The sequence below is a fragment of the Pogona vitticeps genome, chromosome 1 (genome assembly GCF_051106095.1).
Source record: "Pogona vitticeps strain Pit_001003342236 chromosome 1, PviZW2.1, whole genome shotgun sequence".
NCBI classification, from domain to species: domain Eukaryota; kingdom Metazoa; phylum Chordata; class Lepidosauria; order Squamata; family Agamidae; genus Pogona; species Pogona vitticeps.
The window spans coordinates 303,672,328-303,699,259 of record NC_135783.1 but is presented as its reverse complement, the minus strand read 5'-3'; the positions used below and the strand labels follow the sequence as shown (position 1 = coordinate 303,699,259).

At 43.6% G+C, this 26,932-nt stretch overlaps 1 protein-coding gene and 1 long non-coding RNA gene across 5 annotated transcripts in view; one reads left to right on the top strand and one right to left on the bottom strand.

Moving 5' to 3' along the window:
- Positions 1-26,932, bottom strand: part of CCDC9B (coiled-coil domain containing 9B) — an 81,526-nt gene that overhangs the window by 24,520 nt on the left and 30,074 nt on the right. For all 4 annotated transcript variants that reach the window (XM_072986282.2, XM_072986285.2, XM_072986283.2 and 1 more), the window contains 5 exons: positions 13,786-13,860; positions 6,860-7,044; positions 5,446-5,501; positions 4,439-4,492; positions 2,231-2,336 (listed from right to left, as the gene is read on the bottom strand). In XM_072986282.2, coding sequence (XP_072842383.2) covers positions 2,231-2,336; positions 4,439-4,492; positions 5,446-5,501; positions 6,860-7,044; positions 13,786-13,860 — 476 coding nt within the window. The remainder of the gene's footprint in view (positions 1-2,230; positions 2,337-4,438; positions 4,493-5,445; positions 5,502-6,859; positions 7,045-13,785; positions 13,861-26,932) is intronic.
- LOC140703192 (uncharacterized) lies at positions 5,515-26,733 on the top strand. The gene is made up of 4 exons (XR_012082565.2): positions 5,515-5,636; positions 7,153-7,261; positions 13,868-13,984; positions 26,595-26,733. It is a non-coding gene; the product is annotated as an uncharacterized LOC140703192 (long non-coding RNA).

The window sequence follows — 26,932 nt, the reverse complement described above, 5'->3', positions numbered from 1 at the left end:
TTTATAATCAGTGATATAAACTTGATTGTAGCTAATGTCAATGAAACAACTGCCGCACTCCATTAGACTTTTTGAAGATTGCCATTTCATAATAGCCACGGAACTGACAGATAATCACTCATATGGCTGAACCCGTGTTCTCTGTATATTCCAGAGAAAGTACATGTACTTATGTTTTTGCATTCAGCTTCCTTGAATTGTTGCCTTGGGGAATTTATATATATTTCCCTCAGTGATATAGTCTATTCTTGAAACTAGTAGTTACCAACCAACTCCAACAGAGATTGTAATTGGTGACTTTTTAAGGAATAGACCCTTGCTTCTGTGAAAGCAATGCATCAGAAACTTCATGTACTGGAGATGGTGGAAGGGGATATGAAGGCATGTGCATGCACTCTAGAGAGGGCTAGTGGGACATTAATTTCGATTGGGACAGAAAACTGTAATTGCCTCTATGGACCATACTTATAAGGCTGGAGGATTACAGAGAGTATAGCTGCACCTCAGTACTTTCTCTGACACGACTTGGTCCCTCCTCCAGTGTCCATTTCTCCCTCTCTGCATGTAGAATGTCCTTCATTTGACTGGTAGGTAAATATTGTCCCTCGCTTGCTTTCCTTATTCCCCGCTACAATCTTCCTTTTGTATCTGACTTGCAATGTTTTCTCCAGGCTAATTTTAATCTTAAATGTATTGTATTGCCAGAATATTTCTCAGATAATTTGAAAAGGTCAGCCTGACTCAACACAACCCAACCCCACCTCTCTCATTAATGATACCAACCCAAGGTCAGGCTAGACTACAATAATGTGCTGTATGGGAGACTGCCCTTGAAGGTGGCTTGGAAATTACAAGTGGTGCAGAATACAACAGCTGCAATGCAAGTGAGAGACAAATACTAGCATCAGATTACACTCATTCTGTATTCAGTTGCACTGGCTGGCTGGTGGTTTTGAAGTGCAATTTAAGGTACTGGTTTTATTTTATTTGTTTGTTTGTTCTATTTATAGGCCAACTTTCTCCTGATAAGGGGACCCAAGGCAGCTTACAATATTAAAAAGAACAGAATTAAGAACATAAGTTAAACATTAAAAAATTATATGCTAATTAAAATACAATTGAATAATAAAAAGCACATATATATGAAAAAATATCTTAACTTTAAAAGGCACTCAGGGACTGATAACATGATTGTTAAAAGCCTACCTGAAAAGATGAATCTTCAGCTGTCAAAGCAAAAAGCGTGCTGCTTATATACCTCCCCATAGTGCTTCAAGCACTCTCTGGGCAGTTTACAAGTTAATTATGCAGGCTACACATTGCCCCCCCCCGCAAGCTGGGTACTCATTTTACCGACCTCGGAAGGATAGAAGGCTGAGTCCACCTTGAGCCACTACCTGGGATTGAACCCCAGGTCGTGAGCACAGTTTTGTCTGCAGTACAAGTCAGCAGAAGGATAAAAGGGAAGGGGGCCAGCCTGATATCCTGTGGGAGAGCATTCCATGGCATGGGAACTGCCACAGTGAAGGCCCTTTCTCATGCCTCCATCAGCCGTTTTGACCGTTAAAACTTCAAATTGTTTAGTGCCGGCTTATCTGAAGTACCACCTGCACTCATATGAGCCTACTTGCACTACAAAATAAGTACTAACAGCTTTACTCTCAGACTTGCCAATAAGAACTGTTTGATCAGCAGGCACCAACGATATGACCTTCTCAGTTATGGCCCCTCCAGTTTCAAGGTGGCTCACCAATACCATTGCTTGCTTTTAAAATAACTGTATTTTAAAAAGAAGACAGACTGCATTTGATTCATTGCTGGAATGAATCTACTCTTTACCTTTGAATTATATTTTATAGTATGTATTATGTGTTGCTGCTTTTTATGATTTAAGCCTTCTCTTTTTTGTAAGCTACCTTATGAAGGCAATGTGTCCTGAAAGGCAGGGTAGGAACACATTAAATAAGTAAACAAACATCACAAAACTATTATACTTTGAAATACTGGAAATGCTCATTGCATGATTTCCAGGCATGCATTATCTTTACTAATCTCAATTGTGATATTATTCTAAGTCATTAAGCAGTGTGTTTAAAAATAGACAAATACATAAAGATTACTAATTCCTGCTGAAACTCAGTTTCAGAAGAGGCACCCAAATTCTGTTTTCAAATGAGGCAGAGAATATTTTCATGAGGCTGCAACACGCCATCTATTGCAGTTCTCTTACCTTCTAGCTCTGCCAGTCAATCTGTCCTTCCCTCTGGCTTTACTGCTCGTGACTGGCAGGGTTCTAGAAGCAGACTCACTTGTGCTTCTTCTGTGTTGTCCTCCACCTGGAAAACATGCTACACATCAAGAGTGGGCAAAGTGTAGGCCTCATGTTGCTTCAAAGCTCTTATAGCCCCCTATAAAGAATGCGCTTTCCCATTCCTGAACTTTTCTGGTAGCAGCAGTTTTTACACAAAATTGTAACCCTGAAAGAGAAGGGGATGTCCAAGCACTTTGGGTTTCAATCTTTCCATTTTTTTAATAAAAATCAAGACATGTCCTGACATTTCTGAGCTCCATGTGGCCCGCCTCTAGACACACTCAGGTTGCTTATCCCTGCTATACACAGAGATAGAAGCAGGGTCCATCTTGCATTAGGACAAAGCAACAAAGACCGGCCCTGCCATTAGGCAAAGTAAGGCAACCATCTCAGGTAGTGAATGCTGTAGGGAAGGGAAGCAGAAGTAGTTTTCTGACTGCTCTTCCTGAGCTTCCTGACCACTCCTCTCTTCTGAGGACAGGACTGTGTATGATACATAGCCTGCCCTCATTCCCTAAATCATCCAACTATTATATCAGGAAAAGTTACTTTCTTGTACTACAACTGGACTGGCATGTTCTGAGACTTGCAGTCTGAAAAAAAAGAGTAATCTTTCAAAGCACTGTGCAGATGTGATCAAGAATGTCATTCCATTGGCAGTATTGAAGTAAGATTTGGCCAGTGTTCCAAACAACTTTTGTATGTGGAATGGGAGCGAGGGCATCATCTTTGCATCAGGCAGCAAAATATCTTGGAACAGGCCATGAGGATAGTTTTATTTTACAGGCTCAAGCTCCGTGATTGAATCAGTGCCCAAGAGCAATGAAGTTCAGAATTAATGAATTGGAACTGGGAGGTGAGAAGGAAGACTTGTTGAAGTAGACGAACATCAACTTTTAGGTTGTAATATTTTGACAACATCTTCCAGAACACTTCAAGGTTAACTAGGTTGGCTAGGGCTGATAGGAGTCCCCTGAAAACCTCTAGAGATAGCTGTGCTACAATATTTCTGACACTGAATAGGTCTGATTCTAGTCAGTACTACCTAGGTAAGATGTTGCTTGAGCATCTCACAACTATCAACTGGAGTTTAGTGGCTAGTTATAAACATCACAACTAAATTTCCAAAGTCAAACTATAGGGTGATGATTTTCAGCAGTTTTTTTAGTCACCTAGGTATTTTCCTTACCAATAACTTTGGTTATCCAAACATCATTCTTATAGCCATTTTGCCTTACCTCTCTCTGTGTGTACTTTTCAGCTACAAAACCCAGGCAGTGCCACCTTCTTGTACTATCCATTTCTTCTACTGAGCCCAGCAGTGTTTCTGGGGTTACACCTTCTTTTGATGTCAGCCTGAAAATTATGATCCAGTACAGCAACCACATTGCCTCTCCTACAATCCCATACCCACTGTGCCTCTAAATATTCATGGTTTCTGTTGTGATGCTCAGCAGCTTTCTCCTTGGCTGCTAGCCCAGCTATGCTTCCACAGGGAAAAAACCAAGTCTGCACAGGCTTAATAAATTCCAGTGGGGGGGGGGGACTCATAATTCCTTCTTGACGTCAGTATTGCAAATCTCTCCATCAAATTGTGCTTTCACAGAAGGGTATAGCAGCAGGAGCAATATAAGTATAGGAAAGAGAAGCAACCAGAAATCCATCAAAGATAGTGTGAAAAAACAGAATTATTTCTTATTTTGCTACCAAATGGTAGTTACTCTGGGCCTTAAATAGTGACTATTTAGAAAAATGAACAAAAAAGGAGAAATTTCAGAATCCTAACAAATGTAGATTTTAATAGTATTTCCCAACAGCTGATCAAAATGATACTTTTGTTGTTGTTGTCTGAGACCCATCCATGTCTTTGTTCTTTTGGGGATTGTGTAGATGTTTGACAGTGTGGCAATATCTCCATTCCCATTTTGATAGAGGTGGGAAAAGTTACTCTCCTTTCTTGATGATACACTGCCTGTGGCATTCTAGGAGATGTAGTATTAATAAAGAGGAACCATTCTCATATTTGGTCTTGGAGAAAAGCATGCTTGTCTTTTCACAAGGCTTTTTACAAAAGAAAGTACACTTGCACATTAGAGCCAAACTGAATTGTTCCCAGGTTGTGCTCACCTTTTCCATCAGAAGGCATTGGTCGATGCTGGGGCTTCCGGGTATTTTTCCCACCTTGAAAGAACAAAGCATGAAAAACAGTAGGATTGGGAAAGGTTCTATGCCACAGTCCTCCACTGGCTCCTTCCTCTTAAAAAAAACCCCAGCACAGTACAATTTGCCATCTCTGACAACTCAAAGGAATGTACTATAATCTTCCCTCATCTTGCCCCATCCAGTAGTGCTGGAACAGAGCCTCAGTCATCCCCAGCTGATACAGCCAATGACCAGGCTGCCTGGGGACTGTAGGTGCTGTGGTCCAGTCATGATGGATTGTATATGGTAGTTGTAGTTCAACACATCCAGAGGGCACCCAGTTGGTGTATATACAAATGCCATGCTGGTTCCATCACCTGACAAGAAAATCTGTACAAATTGGGCAAAGCGAACTGAGAATGTATTTAGTATAATATTAATGTGTGTGGGGGGAGGTTGACAACACATTTTTGTACAATGTATACTGTACATGCCGAGTACAAAAACTTCAAGCTTTCTTGAAATATCGCCTTCAAATATATTTTCAATATAATGTAATAAATTGATTTTTTGGGGGGGGGGACAAATTAACACATAATTTGGGCATTGTACAGTATATCTTGTCTTTTTTCTAAATAGGAAACTTTCCAAGTTTGAACATAGTTACCACAGATATGTTCTAAGTCTATCCTATGAAGGCAACTTGTTTGAACTTGTTTTTGTGCTAGCTACTATATACGATTGGAATGGACCTGCAGAAAATGTCTCCCAACTCAAAGGAATCTAATAAAACACAAATGTGAGCCAAACACGTAAGCAAGATATGCTATACATTTTTTTTAAATACTGCAGAACGCAAATGATTGTTTTATTTCTGTTTTAACTCTGCTTGGAACTGTTCCTTATCCAAAAATAACATGGAAATTAAAAAAATCCATCAGAACTAACATCAATATAAGGGGATCAAGAAACCATCAAGTCCATTTTCTGACCTTTCTTACTGTGGGGGCCATCCAAGGCTAGTTCCCCATCCTTAGTATCCTCAAACCTGCAAATGAGAAGAGGACGAATAAACTTTTAGCAGTAAAACCACGAGGAAAGACTACTGTGAAGTTTGTTCACATGGATTTTGACATATACGAATGACATGAAATTACCCTTTGTCTGAGATTGTTTCCATCAGGTAAGCAATAGAATAATCTATTTTAAAAGTTATAACCTCGTTTATTATTAACAAATAGCTTTGTATTAACTTCTCTCTCTTGTACCTTCAGTGTTTTCCTTCTTCCAAAAAGCCTAACTAACATACAGAGATGATTAAAGCAAAAGTATTTAGGAAATCTTGCTATTAAAAAAATAAAAGAAAACCCCACTGGATCAGACAATTGTTGGTATCTTCAAGGGGTCCCAATCTTGGTTCTCTATATTTTGTAGAACTGCAGCACCCACCACCCCCAGCTCCTGACAATTGCCAAGATCCAGGCTCAGGGGTGACAGAAATAATACTATAACAATGTCCGAAAGCCCAAAGTTGGGGACTGCTGGTTCTAGGCCAGCTTTCTGTTTCTGATAATGGTCAATCAGATGCTCCTGAAAAACTTACAAGGGTGCAAGGAAGGCAACAAATCTCCCCTATTCTGTTTTTCTACCAGTAGTCTTTCAGAGGTACACTGCTTTTGAATATGGATATTCCGTTTCACTATCATGCCTCCATGAAACTGCATCAATGGCAGTGGCAATTATAGTACTGTGCACTTCCAACTTACAGGTTAACTCTGGATTTTGTGGAAAGTACATGCTTTTGTCTCTTCCGAATTTTCTAGGGGCTTAACCAATTTCATGAGCTGAACTTCTTATCTCCCTAGCCAAGTCCACTTGGTTTGTGTAACAAAAACTTTGGAAAAACTAACTTTTTTGGCTGGGGGAATCTGGGCGTTGTAGTCCAAAAAGATAACTTTACCAAGCTCTGATTGCAAAAAAACCCCATACCTCCTCAGAATGATGGCCTGGAGGTCACTTACTAATACAGGGAGACTGGCTTCTTGGCAGAAAGTCATTCAATAATACATCGGACTGGCTTCCTGCCAGAAGGAAAGTAAGTTTTGATGTCTTTTAAAAGGCTCTTTTCTAAAGAACTTGAGAACTCTCCTTCCTCTATTAGTTGCATATACCTGCCATTATAATGGCTCCCCAGCTGGTCATGAAATCTGATTCATCTGTTGAGATGGAGACACACTGATGTACTCTCCTCTTTCTCTCGCAAGCCCAAGCCACATAAAACACATTGCCCCAAGAGTGTCATTAGAGATATTGCTTCTTATCTGCTTTATCCCACTGGGATGTTATACCTAGTATTGCCCTCTTAGCACAGGCTACTGTAATCAGATTGTGTGGATGGTAACCTACATGCGCTCTGATTTTTCTGCATCCCAAGCCCGACGCCATTCTCCTCTTGCATTTTTGTGGCGTGCCAGGCGCTCCAAGTCAATTTGATCCCGTTCTTTCTTCCATCGCACATATTCTGACCGTTCTCTTCCAGTCATGGTGCAAGCCTTGTCCCCTGGATTCTTCTGGGGAGATTTCCCTCTCTCCTAATTGAAACAAAAGAGCAGCTAACTCATATGTAGTAGTCATCTCCCACTCCCCAAGATGTGCAGAATTTGTGCTTTGATCAGTTGTGTTTTTTTTTTATGTTGTAGCCACCTCATCCCATGGAAGGATGCTTGAATGACTTCTCATTTAATGTTCGACTCCTTCTGTTCTAAAAGGCACCTATCCTGGCTGCATAAGATGAAGCAATGTTACACAGTAAGTAGACGTGGCTAATAATCTATTTGGCTTGCCCATTTGCATGAGCAGTTAAATTAAAACAGTATTAATGGCTGAAATCCTGTTGCTTAGGACAATAATTGCACTAGACTCGTTTGAATCAATGGAACTTACGGGAGAGTAATTAAATGGTCCTACTGCACTAAACAACACAATTCTAGACACTATTGTGGTGGGATTTGTTAAATGAGATTTCTGTAGCATTTTAAAGCATTAAATGTGCTCTACATGCATTGTGTCATTAACCAGCATTGATCCAAGAAAGTGGGGTACTAGAGGCAGATCAGCAAACGGAATGCTCTCTTCTTGGCCAACGTGCATAACCCAAAGCTGGTTAATTGGGGAGAGGTCTTTTTTTCCTTTTTCCCCCTTTTCTTTTCACTTGAGGCCAAAAATGCAAAAAGCCTACTCCAAGTAATTTACTGTATTTTTATATCACCCCAAGCCAGTAGCCAAAAGGCAGGCATCTCACTTTGCTTAGCAGTAACACTCACCACAGCCTTTCCTGGGGGCCTTATTGGAATGGAAGAAGCTCTTTTGCAGGGATTCTTATTCTTGTAAGCCGGGTCAGCATAATTATACCCATTCAGCACATGGGGATGTGGCAGTGAAGGGAAAAACCTTGACTTAAGGTTCCCTCATGAAATCCCAGCAGAGAATAGATATAAACCAGGGACTTCACAGGTTTGCCACTCTGCCATTCCACTTAAATGTACGTGCCTGCCAAACTAGTCCCTCCAGCACAGTGAGTTCAGTTCACCCACCTGCTTAATAAGCATCAAGTGTACGAGTCAGAACAATGTTCTCTGCACAGGGAATAGTTTGTGCTCGCTGCCTGCAGCCTCCTGATTTATTGTTCCATCCTGTGCTTTTAACAGCTGAACACTAGTGTTGCTTGAATGTTTAAGACCTTAACTAACAAACAAACAATAAGGGATATGCACACTCAGAACAAAATGGAAAAGCTGCAAATGCAGCAAGAGTTTAGAGTAATCCACTAGAGGTGGGAGACCTGTAGCTCCTCCAGTATCAAGGCAGGCCCCACATCAGATCAGCTGAATGTACAGCTAGTCCTACACTGTTAATTGTCTGTGGGTAATTCAATATTCCATATTTCTCTCCTTCAAAAGAGGACCACCTGCCTTCCTCCAAACAAGAATTAATCTCCTTGGCATTTCATTGCAGATGAAAATAGACTGAAGGAAAATTAAAGACTGAGAAACCTGTTTCCAAGGAGACACACCTGTGTGGGTGGGCCAAGGAGGAAAGGAACAACAAGTCTTTACTTCTTTACCAAAGGGAGCTGAAGGGCCTGACAGAGAAGCAAGAGACGAGGGCTTCTGTTATGGGCAACCAGGAGAGCCCTACTGGCCTTTGTCCTGGGCATCAGGTCTTTACACCTCACAGCCATGCTGGCTTTTAAGACATTCCAGCTTCTGTTCTGGTGTTTGACATCTGGAACATACAGAAGACAAGGCCAGGCCCACCATGAGGCAAGGTGAGGCAGCCACCTTAGGCAGCAAGTTCTACGTTATGGTGAAATGGCAGCAAATAATTAGTTACCAGTCTATTATTCAGATGCTTTAAAGAGAGCTGTCACTAGCAGTTCTGGCACCCAAGGCAAGCAGGACAAAATGTGCCACCAAATCAACATAACAATTAATGATGTGAATATAATACAAGAAGTAATTACAGCACCAGACACTTTGTTAACATCTCCCCTGCACCACAAGGGATCAGCAACACTGTCCAGAGTACAGAAACAAACTAAAGGTATGTCAGAGAAAGAAAGACTGAAAGAGAGAGAGTCAGTTTCAGATTAGCTTAATGTTAATAAGCTGACTTTCTGAACTGTCCAGCCTAGAGGCCTGGTCTATCAAGGTTCATGTAGGCTTGCCCTGGGTCTACTGAGCCCTTATACCTATCCTCCACTGGCTCAACAGGGCCTGGTATACCAACCACCTTTCCAGTTCACCCTGGAGGCAGGATCTACTGCCATCTCTTTTTTTCCTCCTACAGCGGGAGACCAGGCTGCTGATTCAATCTTGGAAGTCTGGGGGAGGGATGTGCTCTCTAAATCTGGTATGTGAGAGCAAAGTCTTGGTTGCTCTACCCTAGCTACAACCCTAGATTTTACTACCATGTCTTTGGGAGTCATATATGAGATGTTCTTCTGGAAATGCCAAAAGCTTGGCTAGGCTTAGGTAGCATATATGGGGCATTAAGAGGGAGAAGCGCCATTAGGTAAAGGTTCCCCTTGACATTTAGTCCAGTCATGTCTGACTCTAGGGTGTGGTGCTCATCCCCATTCCCAAGCTGTAGAGCCAGCCCTTTGTCCGTAGAGTTTCCGTGGTCACATGGCCAGTGTGACTAGACACGGAACACCATTACCTTCCCACCATGGTGGTACCTATTTATCTACTTGCATTTGCATGCTTTCAAACTGCTAGGTTGGCAGGAGCTGAGACAAGCGACGGGAGGTCATTCCGCCATGTGGATTTGATCTTACAACTGCTGGTTTTCTGACTTTGCAGCACAGAGATTTCTGTGGCTTAACCCACAGTGCCACCATGTCCCTAACTCGTTTCCCTTAAGGCTCTATAATCATGTCAGTATGATTTCCCCGGTAGCATGAAAGAAATGGGATTTAGAAAGAAAGAAATAATATATAATAATTAAAACTTTATTGCGTCAGGTTGATAGGTCAACAACATCTCATTCCATGAGATTTCAAGGCAAAAACCTAAATCTAGGGGCTAACACATAGTGGTGTCTTATGATATCCTAGATAAGAGTTGGAAGGAATGCATATTCTCCCAGGCTTTGAGTCGCTGCTACCAGGAATTGGTCAACAAGAAAGCTCATGAGTCATGATACAGTGGATACAGTCTCAGCACACAAAAGGTCAGGGGGAGAAGGGACTGAAGAGAGAACCTCTTGAGTACATCCATGTGAGCCCATTTCACAATTAGAAGCAGCATGCACATGAACACCTTCACATCGAGTCACCCTAGCAAGGGAAGAGTGGATGATATTTACCCAAGCACATCAGAATTAAACTGTCTTTTTCATTATGGCTCCTTGCCCTGAGATTTGTGCTCCTGCCTGGAGACCCACAGAAACTCAACAATTCCCTGCGACTTCAGCCAAGACTTTGAAATGTGGCAATGTTATTAATGGGATATATTGCGCATGGAGGATACCACAGAACAGAAGTAGATTAATTTAAATATATGGGGATATAAGTTTGAACTTTCAACAGGGCTGTACTGCCATTTCTTATATATTGTGGACTCATCTAAATAATGGTTGTGAGAGTAATCCTTTACTAAGGATTTGTTAGCTAAAGTTTCTACATGAATTGGCAGAACTCCTGCTATGCCAACTGACTCTAAGATATGTTGCTGCCAGGACAGATCACAGAACTTGGATGGATGGATTTGGACTACAGTTGCCAAAATCCACAAGCCAGCTGGTAGATTGTAGAAGCTGCTCCTAAAAGTAAATTGGTACATAGTTACATATTTTTTTCATTGTTGCTATTGGCACATAGTTACATATGTTGTCATTGTTTTCTCCAATTTATGGTGACCCTATGATTGAGTGACCTCCATAATGCCCTGTTCTGTCTTCTGAGTCCCATTCAACTTCTGAGTCAATCCATCTCATATCTGGTCTCCCTCTTTTCCTGCTGCCTTCAATCTTCCCCAGCATTATTGTCTTTTCCAGATAATCTTGCCTTCTCATGATGTGCTCAAGTGTGACAGCCTCAGTTTCATCATTTTACCTCCAGAGATAGTTCAGGCTTGGTTTGTTTTAGGACCCACTTGTTCATCTTTCTCGCAGTCTGGAGTATCTGCAAAGCTCTACTCCAGCACTACCGTATATTTCAAACAAATATTTTTTTCTATGCCAGCTTTCTTTACCATCCAGCTTTCACACCCATAGCTAGTGATCAGAAATACAAGAGTGTGGATGATCTTGGTCTTGCTTTCTAGTGACACGTCCTTACACTAGATGGTCTTCTAATTCCATCATTCCTGCCCTTCTGAGTCTCAATCTTCTTTGGATTTCTTGGCTGCAATCTCCACTTGGATTGAATGAAAGTGTACAACAACCTCACTATTTCAATTTCTTCATTGTCAACATTATAGTTGATTAGCTCTTCTGTAGTCATCATATTTCTCTTCTTAATGTTCATCTGCCGTCCTGCTTTGGTACTTCTTTCATTTTCATCAGAAGCGATTTCTGCTTTCTGCCAGTAAGATGGTGCCATCTGCATATCTTAAATTATTGTGTTTCTTCCACCACTTTTCACCCCCATGAAAGTCTCATATAAAACTAAAAAACTGTCATGAATGGGGATGGGATCCCATCCTTCTGAACAGGTAGTCCATTGAGCTGCAGATCTGCTGGGCAATATGAGATATCAACAACTTTGAGGCCTGAGCTTTCGGTCAGTTCAGGGAACAGCAAATAATCGTCACCAATCAGGCAGGAAGCTGTTTACCCTTCTGCCTTGGGGATCTGTTTAGCTTGGCGGCAGCTGGGCTTCTCATCCCCGTAAGGGAGTGAAGTGAGCCAGTCCCCCTGTGCTCCCTGGGCTGCAGCTGAGGCCAACGCAAAGGAACTCATCTGTCTTCGCCTAATGAACTGTATCACTGGGAAAGAGAAGCTGATTCAATTTATGCTCTGTTAATTAAGAGCATGTGTTGGCTCGAGGGAGCAAGCCTTCTTTCCTTCTGGGTCTGTGCTAAGCTACTAGTGGTGGGTCACAGCTACCCCCTCGAGAAAGCATGTTTGCTTTCATTCCGGCTCCCAGGCCATTCTGGCTGGGGCATTCCAGGAGGTGGTGTCAAAGAATAACTTTGCCACCAGCTATGCTAGCTGGAGGATTCTGGAAGTTGGTCCGGAAAAAGTAACTTTTCCATCCGCTGTGCTGGCTGGGCAGTTCTAGGAGGACCAGTTAGAATAGCAACTTTTCCAAACTTTCATTTCAGTTTGCTGGCATCAGCATTTAGTAGCCTCTGGATCAGCCCTCTAAAATACCCTCCCCCGTCCTTTTCAAAGAGATCGCAACAGTGAAAGTGAAATCACTTGTTCCAGATGATCTTTGTCACATGGCTTGGCAAAAACAGGCAAAGACTTCACAAAGACTGTGATGTAGCTACAGGTGACCAGCTTTTATGTTGCCACTTGGTGGCTTATGACACCCAAATATGCTAAACCTCCAGCCCAGTGGTATGCGTGGCTTGATTTTTCACTTCAAATAAAATGGAGCTTTGCTCCGGCATTGTCAAATTAAGAGCAGTAAGGAAGTGTCCTTCGGTTGTGTGAAAAGCTTAAAAAAATGCCTTTCCTGGTTCCAGGCTGTGCTTATTGTGCCCTCTGGTGGACTGTGTGCTGAACAACAAAGCAACAGCATGCCACTAAAGTTGAATTAATCAGCACTGTGTCCCGGCTGACAGCTGGTCTTCAGGACCAGAGTCTTGGCCAGCCACCAAGCTCTTGCTGGCATTCCTTTTCCGTCTCTGACAGCAACATCGGTGTAGTGAGCTGATCATGTGACTCTTCTCTACAAGTCACTGGTGCAGGTGGGAAAAGGACATGAAAATTGCTGTGTCTGGTTACAGATGAGAGTTTGGTCACAACTCCAGAGGGTAGAACATGTAGCTCCCCCATCTTTCGCCTGCTGACATTGGTGGCAAAAGCTGGGCCAACAACTGAGTGTGAGAACTGTGCCTGGATAGTCTGTTGCAAATCAGAGTACAAGGCCCTCTCCTGTGATTTGGGGGGGGGGGGTTGTCATCCAATTACACCTTTTATCATTGGAGCTCTGGTAGGTGTTGCACACACTGGGACTGTAAATATTTTGAATTAATACCAGAATAGCTCAAAACAATACACTCTTGGTGAGAACTCCATTCCCCCACCTCTCCTTCAGCTACTATGAGGATTACAGCTAAGCTTAGAGGGAGCACGGAAGCCAGCGGAGAGTGGCAGATGAAGTCATCCTTTCTGTCTGTTATTTTTAAAAAATCCATGGCCTTTTGGCCCGTGGCACTGAGCCCCCCCCTAAACCACCAGTCATGCATAACTACTGGATTGCTCAGTGGTTTAGAGATCTGGCTGCAGAGACAGAGACTAGGAGCCCAATTCCCCACTGTGCCCCCTTCTTAAGGGCCTGGGCTACATGACTCATATCGTCCTTCCCAGCTTTGCAGTTCTAAGATGATGATGATGATGATTATATGAGCACAACTGTAGCACAACTGGGTACTAACTTTAATTGACAGTTCATGGATTATCAACTGGTGAAAAATATTAAAACAGAAAAGTTGTCTGCCTAACTTCACAGATTCGCTGCTTCCAGCGTAAATGTATTCTCTTGTAAACTGTGGATATCCAAAGGTATCCCTGGCATTTAGTCAATTAAGTCCTTAGCCCACAATCCATCCTCTCCCCAATTTGCTGAAGCCAAGGAGCAGTAGAGATGCTCTCACCTTTCTGATGAGCGCGCTTTCGGAGTATTTGTCACCTTCTGACCACCTCCTCTCCACTGTTCTCTTCTCCTCCACCTATAAGGACATGGAAAGGGATCCAAGAAGCTTCAGTACACGCCATAATGACCACAGGACCCTGCCACAGAAACTCAAGGACCACCTTTGAGGAACAGGCTGAACAAAGAAGGTCAAAGAACAGGTGAGCTGAACCACAACATGGTTTCCTAGTTTGGTGTAGTGGACAGAGTGATGGACTAGGGCTCTGGAGAACAGGCTTTGAATCTGCACTTGGTCATGGGGGAGCGGAACTGGTGAAACCACTCTTTAAATATCTCACGTACCTTGGAAGTCCTATTAGAGTTGCTATAAATTGGTTCCATCCTGATAGCACATAACACACATACAAACCCCAACATAATGGTTTTGCTATCATGGGTAAAATGGGAGTGTTTATGCATCCTTCCATATTTGATTCATTGTTATGAAACCATTTAAAAATAAAAATAACTGTTTTTGATTAAAAAGAGGAAAAAAAGCAATTAACTCCGTGTGTCACTTCTAATCTAAGTTTAAACATAATTTCAAAAAACCATACATTTCATGGATTCCAAATGTACATACGTTTACTGATGATTAAGTTCTCGTGAGCCGTTAACAAAGAACTGCAATATTGATCACTAGTGCTATAAATATTAATCAAGTAATGAATATGCCCACCTGAAGTCACATTAACAGATGTTTTGATCAGCTCCAGAAAGTCTATACTGTAATTATTTAATGTGTACAATATTCTTAATGAGCTGAAAAGTTATTACTTGCATTGAATGAAGGGAACCAATGACAAATGATCCCAAATGAATAACGACAGATTGGGGACTATGAAAACCTAATTCTTTTTATTTTCATTGAAATTCATGGGAGAAAAACCCATTGGAAAGGGAGTTCTTCTACTATATTTTCTGATATCGAACTTCTGAAAACTGTCCTTCATGCTATGTACATTGAAGCATTCATTCTTGACTGTACTGGCCCCTGTCTAGGTCTTAGAAAAAAAAATTAAATTTATGGTTCACACTTCCCAGAACCCAGCTGCCAGAATGCTGGTTGGAAGGTTCAGGGAATTGTAGCATATCACGCTCTCTATCCATTCATGCAGCATCCTATCAACACATGGACTTTGAGTGCCAAGACTGTTTATTGCTTGCTGTTTATTACTTCAGTTAGGTTCCAGTTCTGTAAGTGCACATTGCAGAGGCTTAAGCAATTTGGTGACTTGATTAAAGAATCAGTATTTAACAGCTGTGCAGGGAGGAAAGTGTCTCATCAGAAGAGACAGAACAGTAAGTGAGAAGCAAAAGCCTTCTCAAGAGCTTTCAGAAATATCATCCACCACTATCCCTCTCTTCCTCTAATTTTCATTTTAACACATTTATTTACTTCACAAAATTGCCCCAGGCTGGCTGTGTTTTGCTTCTCATAAACACTGAGGACGAAAGAAGTCCAATGGGCAATCTGCGTTGAGCTGCTTCGTTGTAAATGAGCTTCATCTAGGCATCCCATGTAGATCTACTCAGTGGAATTGTACTTTGGGGGAAAGGAAGACATTTGTTTGGTTCACATTCTAAAGCAAAAATGCAGAGAATGAGAGACAGATTTGTTGGAGTCACATTTTAATCGAGATCTACCTAATGTTGCACCTTTGAACTAACCAAAACACAATTCTCTGTCGAAATTCACTCCTCTCCAAATTTTGCAATGAAATTCTTCAATATTAAAAAAATGCACAGAAGAAACATACAGTGTACATTTGAAAGTGAAGATTAACTGATTATATTAGTGAATATATAACTAAAAATACATTATATTGTTGGAGTTTTTATAACCTCAGGCAAACTTTCCCTGAATGGCTGGCTGCCTGAGTAGCATTTTTAAATAGGTTATTGTACCTTACTGATTTGAATATGTTTTGGTGTTACTTTTGTTTTTTTTTTTAATGGTGTTTGTTTGATCCTTATTAGTATTTGTATAGTCACTGTTGTTGGCCTTAATATCGTATAAATAATGTAAGCCAACTTTCATCAAGTAGTTGGACCTGATGGCCTCATAGGACCCTTCCAACTTCACTATTCTATGGATCCTTTCAAGGAGAAATAAACCTTGCATACTGCTTCTAGTAGGTGTGACTGGGAGGGAGCTTTCTGGGCTGGGGGTAACTGCCAATCTGTCCATCACTAACCAATCATTTCTTCCCTCTTCTGCATTCAAAGAGAGCCCTTCTGCCAACTGTTCTCTTTCCCTCTCTTTCATCTGTTGGCTGTTAGTTTGCTGTTGATCTGTTCACAACTGTAAGCAATGAAACTTTCCCCCCTTTCCCCCACAAATGTTTCAGGGTGAGTTATTTCTCACTAACTGTCCCCTCAAAATAATGCAACACACAGCCATTAATGTCTAAACCACAGGTGTCAAAAGCAAGGCCCGCGGGCCAAATCCGGCCCCCCAGACCTCGACTGATGGCCCGTGGAGCCGCCGCCAGCCTTGCAGCCTCCCCCCCTTTTTTTTTCAATGAAAAAATGGCTCAAGTTAACAAGGCTACGTCCTCCTTCCAATTGGCTGTGGCGCTGTCACTCCTTTCCTCTCCCTCCGCCCCCCGCTCCCCCTCCCTCCCTCCCTCCCTCCCGTGCCTGTTCCTCGCTCGCTCTCGGCCTGAGGCGAGAGCCGTTCCCAAGGCCGCGCGAGGAGGGGGCTCCGCGCCGCCTCTGTCGCCCCGAGGGGAAGGGAAGGGAAGGGGAGCGGTGGGAGTTCCTGGCCGGGCTCCGAGGCGGAGGGAGGAGATGCTGGGGGGACGCGGGAGGCAGCGGCCAGCGCGGCCCTGAGGAGAGGGAGAGAAGAGGGAACGCGGAGCGATGCGCCGGCCCGGTTGGGTAATGTCGGAGGCGGCCGTTCGACCCAGCCGCGGAGAGAAGGGAGGGAGGGCTGGCTGGTTGCTCGCTTCCCTTCCCTTCCCTGACGTTCCGTTCTCACTCTTGCTCGATTGGAATGCCTGAGGATTTGAAAGGACCGAAGAAGGCGTTTTTTTTTGCGAGATCCAAGCAGAGTTGCATATACTAAATAACTCTCTCTCTCTCTCTCTCACACACACACACACACACACACACACACACACACACACACACACACACACACACACACACACACACACACAGACAGACCCCGGCACTTTCCCTTCCTTCACACACACATACGCATTCTCTTCCTTCCTGTAACTCTCTCTGTCTCTCTCTCTCTCTTTCTCTCACACACACAGAACCCGGCACTTTCTCTTCCTTCACACACACAAACACACACACACACACACACACACACACACATTCTCTTCCTGTATCTCTCTTTCTCACACACACACACACAGGCACTTTCTCTTCCTTCACACACACACACACACACACACACACACACACACACACACACACACACACACACACACACACACACACACACACACACACACACAATTTCTCTTCCTTCCTTTTCCCACCAAGTCGGATGGGGTCCTTGCAAGGCCATCAGTACAGATACAACCGGCCCTTTGATGGGGACCAAACTGCTGATGCGGCCCCCGATGAATTTGAGTTTGACACCCCTGGTCTAAACCGCTGGCAACAAAAGTGAGCACACCCCTAAGTGACAATGTCCAAGTTGGGCCCAAGTAGCCGTTTTCCCTCCCTGGTGTCATGAGACCCGTTAATGTCAAAAGTCTCAGATGTGAAGGGGGAGTAGGTGTTACCACTCTCACTCTCTCAGACTGGTCACTGGAAATTCCACTTGGCATCTCAGGGTAATAAACTATCTGAGGATCTGAAAAAAATGAATTGTTGCTCTACATCAAGATGGCCTAGGCTATAGGAAGATTGCCAAAACTCTGAAACTGAACAGCGGCACAGTGGCCAAGACCATACAGTGGTTTAACAGGACAGGTTCCACTCAGAACAGTACTTGCCATGGTCAACCAAAGAAGTTGAGTGCCCGTGCTCAGCGTCATATCCAGAGATTGGCTTTGGGAAATAGACATATGAATGCTGCCAGCATTGTTGCAGAGGTTGAAGGGGTGGGGGTCAGCCTGTCAGTGCTCAGACCCTATGCCCCACACTGCATCAGATTGGTCTCCAGGGCTGTCATCACAAAAGGAAGCATCTTCTAAAGATGATGCACAAGAAAGCCTGCATAAAGTTTGCTGCAGACAAACAGACTAAAACTAAGGACATGGAACCATGTCCTGCGGTCTGATGAGACCAAGATAAACTTATTTGGTTTCAGATGTTGTCAAGTATGTGTGGTGACAAACAATGAGATGTACAAAGACAAGTGTGTCGTGCCTACAGTCAAGCATGGTGGTGGGAGTGTCATGGTCTGGGGCTGCATGAGTGCTGCTGGCACTGGGGAGCTACCGTTCATTGAGGGAACCATGAATGCTAACATATACTGTGGCATACTGAAGCAGAGCATGATCCCCTCCCTTCAGAAACTGGGCTGCAGGGCAGGATTCCAACATAACGACCCCAAACACATCTCCAAAATGGCCACTGCCTTGATAAAGAAGCTGAAGGCTGTGGCGCTGTCACTCCTTTCCTCTCCCTCCGCCCCCCGCTCCCCCTCCCTCCCTCCCTCCCTCCCGTGCCTGTTCCTCGCTCGCTCTCGGCCTGAGGCGAGAGCCGTTCCCAAGGCCGCGCGAGGAGGGGGCTCCGCGCCGCCTCTGTCGCCCTGAGGGGAAGGGAAGGGAAGGGGAGCGGTGGGAGTTCCTGGCCGGGCTCCGAGGCGGAGGGAGGAGATGCTGGGGGGACGCGGGAGGCAGCGGCCAGCGCGGCCCTGAGGAGAGGGAGAGAAGAGGGAACGCGGAGCGATGCGCCGGCCCGGTTGGGTAATGTCGGAGGCGGCCGTTCGACCCAGCCGCGGAGAGAAGGGAGGGAGGGCTGGCTGGTTGCTCGCTTCCCTTCCCTTCCCTGACGTTCCGTTCTCACTCTTGCTCGATTGGAATGCCTGAGGATTTGAAAGGACCGAAGAAGGCGTTTTTTTTTGCGAGATCCAAGCAGAGTTGCATATACTAAATAACTCTCTCTCTCTCTCTCTCACACACACACACACACACACACACACACACACACACACACACACACACACACACACACACACACACACACAGACAGACCCCGGCACTTTCCCTTCCTTCACACACACATACGCATTCTCTTCCTTCCTGTAACTCTCTCTGTCTCTCTCTCTCTCTTTCTCTCACACACACAGAACCCGGCACTTTCTCTTCCTTCACACACACAAACACACACACACACACACACACACACACACATTCTCTTCCTGTATCTCTCTTTCTCACACACACACACACAGGCACTTTCTCTTCCTTCACACACACACACACACACACACACACACACACACACACACACACACACACACACACACACACACACACAATTTCTCTTCCTTCCTTTTCCCACCAAGTCGGATGGGGTCCTTGCAAGGCCATCAGTACAGATACAACCGGCCCTTTGATGGGGACCAAACTGCTGATGCGGCCCCCGATGAATTTGAGTTTGACACCCCTGGTCTAAACCGCTGGCAACAAAAGTGAGCACACCCCTAAGTGACAATGTCCAAGTTGGGCCCAAGTAGCCGTTTTCCCTCCCTGGTGTCATGAGACCCGTTAATGTCAAAAGTCTCAGATGTGAAGGGGGAGTAGGTGTTACCACTCTCACTCTCTCAGACTGGTCACTGGAAATTCCACTTGGCATCTCAGGGTAATAAACTATCTGAGGATCTGAAAAAAATGAATTGTTGCTCTACATCAAGATGGCCTAGGCTATAGGAAGATTGCCAAAACTCTGAAACTGAACAGCGGCACAGTGGCCAAGACCATACAGTGGTTTAACAGGACAGGTTCCACTCAGAACAGTACTTGCCATGGTCAACCAAAGAAGTTGAGTGCCCGTGCTCAGCGTCATATCCAGAGATTGGCTTTGGGAAATAGACATATGAATGCTGCCAGCATTGTTGCAGAGGTTGAAGGGGTGGGGGTCAGCCTGTCAGTGCTCAGACCCTATGCCCCACACTGCATCAGATTGGTCTCCAGGGCTGTCATCACAAAAGGAAGCATCTTCTAAAGATGATGCACAAGAAAGCCTGCATAAAGTTTGCTGCAGACAAACAGACTAAAACTAAGGACATGGAACCATGTCCTGCGGTCTGATGAGACCAAGATAAACTTATTTGGTTTCAGATGTTGTCAAGTATGTGTGGTGACAAACAATGAGATGTACAAAGACAAGTGTGTCGTGCCTACAGTCAAGCATGGTGGTGGGAGTGTCATGGTCTGGGGCTGCATGAGTGCTGCTGGCACTGGGGAGCTACCGTTCATTGAGGGAACCATGAATGCTAACATATACTGTGGCATACTGAAGCAGAGCATGATCCCCTCCCTTCAGAAACTGGGCTGCAGGGCAGGATTCCAACATAACGACCCCAAACACATCTCCAAAATGGCCACTGCCTTGATAAAGAAGCTGAAGGTAAAGGTGATGGACTGGCCAAGCATGTCTCCAGACCTAAACCCTATTGAGCATCTGTGGGGTATTCTGAAATGGAAGGTGGAGGTGCGCAAGGTCTCTAACATATACCAGCTCTGTGATGGCATCATGGAGGAGTGGAAGAGGACTCCAGTGGCAACCTGTGAAGCTCTGGTGAACTCTATGCCCAAGAGGGTGGCCACACAAAATATTGACACTTTGTGCCCAATTTGAACATTGTCACTTAGGGGTGTGCTCACTTTTGTTGCCAGCGGTTTAGACATTAATGGCTGTGTGTTGCATTATTTTGAGGGGACAGCACATTTACACTGTTATACAAGCTGTATACTCACTGTTTACATTGTAGCCAAGTGTCATTTCTTCACTGTTGTATATGAAAAGATATACTAAAATATTTATGAAATGTGAGGGGGTGTGCTCACTTCTGTGATATACTGTAGATAGAAAGGTGCCTTTCTGAGATGATTTTATGTCTTCTGAAGGCTGTATCTTTGGAAAATGACACCTTAGGCATGAAATCCATAGTTCTTCCCAGCTTTAAACAGGAAGAGAGGATTCAAATACAAAGAAGCCAATTCCCTGGAGGTGTTCAAAGAAACCGAGAATGCTGTGAAAGCAAATCTGAACTTGAAAGAGCAGACGCTCTTCCTGCTAATTGCTTGGGGCCTTTTCCAGTCGCACATCAAAACTCAGAGATACGATACACAGAGAAAGAGCGCAGGCACATTCTTCATATCAGGGTGACATCTAACATTCCCCTTTTCTGCATGAATTGGAAGTTCAGATTTCACCACGGATGCTTTACATTATGTGCTTGTCTGTTTTATTTCAAAAACATATAATTTCTTGAAGTACAAAGGGCAGAAACATATTTACAATAAATTAGATACACAGATAAATGTAAAGTCATTTAATGCTCTGATTTAAGAAGTTTTTCCTCGTTTCTATTTATGGCCTACGGTTTCCAACCTGCCGTGTGTTCTCTTCCCATGCTTTTAACAGCAGAGTGATCTGTAGATACTGTATTAACAATTACTGATAAACGAGGAGCTCTACGCTGCTGAACATTTACCTGCTGATTTCTACAAATATTAATGGCAGAGAAGGTGACAGTATAGCACAGTTTGGACTGGCAGAGTTAAAATACTGGGACTTTCTGTGTAGGAGGGGCTATTACATCATCTGCCCCTCCCAGACATACCTGGTCCATCTGAGCTTAACTACAACCTTCACAGTGTAGGTGGAAGAGTAATAAATTTTTCCCAGGAACAGGATACTATTGCAAGCTATCAATGCTATGATGCAAAGTATTTGAGAACACTTAGTCTTAAATGGGTGATAGTCACTAGCCTTACAAAATACTGTATCTGTTATTCACTTATTGACATAGATCAATCCAACTGCATGCATGTTTGGATTCTTCTTATGGGGCGAGTAGTTATGGGTGTGTTATAATGAGCATCTGCTCTCCCCAATTTACTGCTAAACAACTGGATTAGCCAAAAAATGAGAAGTCAAGACTGGGACAAGATTGATACCCTCTCCTACAGAAAGATAGAAAAAGAAATGGTGAACCACACAGCCAGACAAAAACAGAAATTCAACAAATGCCAAACAAGCCAACAGAAACATACACTAGACACCTCGCACATCATCATCAACCTATCTGAACGGCAACTCTCCCTGGAAGAAACCTTGGTCTTAGCCAAGGGAGGAAACTTTGCAGTTACACCCAGTAAAATTCCTGTGGAATACATCATTGCCAACGTGAATCAGCATTATATCATATTCCAGAAGAAAAAGCAGACAAAATAAGAAGTGTAGTGACAAGGATCCGACGAAAAGCAAAAACCCCCAAAAGCAACATAACAAGAAAGGAGAGAAATGCTATCAAGTCCCTAAACTCAGATCTGGACATCATCATTCTGCCAAAAGACAAAGTAATCATGCAAACTGAAGAATACAAGGACAAAATCAGGGAACTTCTAGACCCCACCACAGAAACTCGACCCAACCAATAAAATCACAAAACAAACAAACATGCTGAGCAGGAGTTCCTCCCTGCACTCCAACATCTTTCAATGAATCTGCAAGACAGAAGCAATCCCACCAAGACTATACAGACTCCCCAAAATCCACAAAGACTCAATCCCACTCAGGCCCATTGTAAGTGCCATCGGCTCCCTGACATATGAATTAGCAAAAATACAGAGCTACCCTCCTACAGACCCACATTGGACAAACCTCACCCTACATCAAAGACTCAGAACATTTAATAAGCCTGATCAGCACCCCAAAACTTAAGCCCGAGGACAGACTGATCCGCTTTGACATAGTATCCCTATTCACCAAAGTACCGATAAAGGACACCCTGACACTCCTCCAGGAGATATTTCCAGGACACATCAAGGCCCTTTTCCAACACTGCCTAATGACCAGCTATTTTCAGTGGGATAAGGAGTTGTATGAACAGACAGATGGAGTGGCCATGGGGAGCCCCCTCAGCCCGCTTATAGCAAACTTCTACATGGAGCATTTCGAAAAACAGGTCCTGGCTTCGGCAACCTTCATACCTACAGTCTGGTTCCGATATATGGATGACACTTTTGCAATTTGGAGTTACGGTGAAGAAAAATTGGAAGAATTCCTCAACCATCTCAACAGCATCCACCCAAATATACAATTCACCATGGAAAAAGAAATAGATGGCCAGCTCCCTTTCTTAGATGTCATGTTCATACACAAAACTGACCTCCGACTGGGACACAAGGTCTACAGAAAACACACCTACACGGACCGGTACCTACACAAAAACTCCAACGACCACCCACAGCAAAAAAGGCGTAATCAAAACACTGGTAGACCATGCAAATCGGAACTGTGAAGCTCAATTTCTCAGCACCGAACTCAACCATCTGAATTGGGACCTACAGGAAAATGGCTACTCCATGAATAAAATCACAAGAGCCATCAGAACACAGCCAAAGACTCCAACGTTATTCATTCAAAATATTTTTTTTGGAGGGGATTACAGCAACTTTCAAAGTGGTAAATGATAGTCTCTATAAGAATGTATAACAAAAAACAAAATGAAATAAAAATGGAAGTTATATGGCACCTTTAGGGACGTGGTGGCGCTGTGGGCTAAACCACAGAAGCCTGTGCTACAGGGTCAGAAGACCAGCAGTCGTAAGATTGAATCCACGCAATGGAGTGAGCGCCTGTTGCTTTGTCCCAGCTCCTTGCCAACCGAGCAGTTCGAAAGCATGCAAATGCGAGTAGATAAATAGGTAGCACCTCGGTGGGAAGGTGAAACGGCATTCCCTACTCACGCTGGCCACATGACAACGGAAACTGTCTTTGGACAAGCACTGGCTCTACGGCTTGAAAACGGGATGAGCACCGCCCCCTAAAGTTGGACACAACTGGACTGAAAATGTCAAGGGGAACCTTTACCTTTACCTTTACTATGGCACCTTTACTGGGTATTGCAGCCCATAATGAAAGCTCACAGCAAAATAAATCTCTTAAAGTGCTACAATATCTTTATTTTTGTTTTATTTTGTCATTTGGATTACAAATCCTGTGGTAAGCTGTGCACAAATGGCCTTTCAAAATTCTCCACCCTGTTTATTGGGAAAACTTGTGGTGAGGAATGACAAGCTCACAGAATTTCTCCTGAACATGGAGAATTTATCTGTGACAATTTATGTGTGATTTCTCACTGTTAACACACTAGTAGCACACCTTTGTTCCTTTCCCTCCAAAGGATTTTCAGTTTTTCACCGGCTCTGCTAGTGGTATTGAAAAGTTTCTGATACCCTGGACCCCTTTCCGCTTCCTCCACAATGCCTTCTATTTAGTGTTGTTCTGAGTCATGGTGGGGGTGGAGGGGAGACAGTGGTGGAGAAACATTGGAATGGCCTTTTAATTCTAGGAATGTAAAGCAAAGAATCTCAGAACATTTCTAGGGCAGAAAAATGCCCTCAGAGGAATTGTGTCTCCGCACTCATGGAGCCACAATTCACCGCTTTCACCAGTCTTCCAAATATTGCATTTGGTGGCTGGGTGCCATTTGGCCACACTGTTGCTTCTAATACATCTTGTTCTTTGCAAGCCCAGTCATCGATATGAAGGTGTATTATGTTGTGTCCAGTTCAAGTAAAAAGGTGAAGCTGCTTCTGTACTCTAATATCCCCAAAGTAGTATCGCCCCATGAACAGGCCTTCTCTTTTTCTGCCTCATTCTGAGGGCCTTTTAGAGTTTATTTTGGTTATATTTTTGAGCTTGCTACAACAACACAGAGTGCTGCATTAATTTTTTCCCTTTCTATTACACATCTTGTTATCCCTCCACAGTTTCCCTAGCTGCTCACATTTCTTGATTGGTGTCCCTCCTTGTGGAAGGAATTTCCTTATGACATCTTCCTCTGGACTTTTATGAAATTGGGGAAACTAGGGAGGCTGCCGGCTGCCACACAGATAATTGCAATATTTAATAAAAGATAGGACACACACACACACACACACACACACACACACACACACACACACACACACACACACACACTTTTCAGCCACCTAATAAGTAAGAAAAGCACAAGAATCTTGAACCTCACCTGTAAGAATTTCTCCAAAATGTCTCCTCATTGAAAATTATTTCGAAAGGGAATTTCTTTTCTACCTAATTGATTAAAATTTAAATCATCATCATCATCATCATCAGAGCTCACTTATAATGCTGGCTGTGAAATTCTGGAAATAGCAGAATTTTTTAAAATAACATTTCCAGACTCCAACTTTATTACATCCTTACCATCTAGTGATAATTATTTCTTTAAATGGGGAACCTGTTGTGTATTAACTCATGGGGTGTGTGTTCTTTTCCACCACGTCATATCCAACTGATGGTCTCCAGTGTCTTAGTCCATTTCTCTGTCTCCTTCACACACTGGCTCACATTATTTCTATAAATTGTGCTCATAAAAAGCCAATATAAACCATGTAAGTTGTCTGATGTTAAAGATGATTTATGGGATACTAATTAACTATTATGCTTCACTGAATCCAGATACCCAAGCATGAAGTTCAAAGGCACTACTCTGTTGCATAAAAGTAGGTTCATTAAGCACAGACTTTAAACAAAAACACCTGCATACAGAGAGGTCTCTTAGGACATGGCACTGAAAGACCCAGAACGAAAGAAATTACCCAACTCTCTGTTGACAAAGAAATATATTGGTGTCAGGGGAAAATCTTGGGCAGGCAATAAAATTGTGCAGGATATTATAGCAATAAGGTTTCTGCTTCTTGGGCCGTGGGATTTGCTTTATCACCTTTTAGGGAAATAAGAAATGAGACAGCAGTTCTGTTCAGTCTCTGCTGAAGCAAAGGGTGCAGGGGGGGGGGGGGGGAGAGAGAGAGAGAGAGAGAGAGAGAGAGAGAGAGATGGATGGATTGAGAGGTTTCCTTGGTTCACTGGTTTGCAGAGAGACTACAAGTATCAGATGAACAAGTATCGGCCAGGGATATATTTTAATAAGTGTTGCATTAAGCATCACGTACTGTATAGTTGCTTTCAGTGACCAATATGCTAGAGTAAAGGGACAGAAAGTTAGAGATGAGTGAAAGAGATTTTCTGGCTTCAAAATTCTGCTTGCTGTTATGAACCTCACTGGGTGGCCTTGTCATTCTCTCTCGCCCTGGTCTTGTGGGTTCTTGTAAAGACAAAATGAATCCAAAGAACGCTTCCTTTGTATCAAGGGTAGACAATACATGTCCCTTCAGATGAAGATGGAGAGCAGCTCCCATGTTCTTTCATCATTGGCTATATTGGCTAGCCCTGATAGAGTCCATCAACACACATTCCCTGCTCCTCCTATACTGTATACAAATCTGCCCAAACTCTAGGTCTCCTTCTGACACCCTGTTCTACATCTGCCAGCCATCTCTAGAGGTCAGACTCTCACAGTACTTTTCTGTGACAACATATGCACATGTTTTGTCTTAGGAAACACCAGGCCCACTTCTTTTTGTTCTGCAATGGGCAGCCAAGTTCCCTTCCAAGCTCTGCAGTTCTAAGATGATGATGAGGAGGAGGAGCAGGATGCTGTGCATGCAGAAGCAGCAGCAAGTTTTCACATATGATCCCTTCAAGAGGATTCTGATTGCTGATGTTTAAATCTCTTTCTAATTTTTTATGCTGTTCTAGATGGGTGTGCTTCTCGACCCGGCCCTCTCGATGGAGAAACAGATCCTGGCTGTGGACAAATTTGCCTTTTTCCATTTGAGGCAGATTGCACGCCTCCGTCCCCTTCTCAACAGGAGATCCCTAACAACACTGGTTCATGCATTGCTAATCTCAAGGATTGACCATTATAATGCTCTCTACATGGGGCTGCCCTTCAAGGTGGCTTGGAAGCTGCAGCAAGTGCAAAATGCAGCAGCCAGACTGGTTACCGATACATCTAAATTTGACCATATTGCGTCTGTCCTGTCTGGCTTGTTCTGGCTACCAGTATGCTTCTGGGCCAAATTCAAGGTACAGTA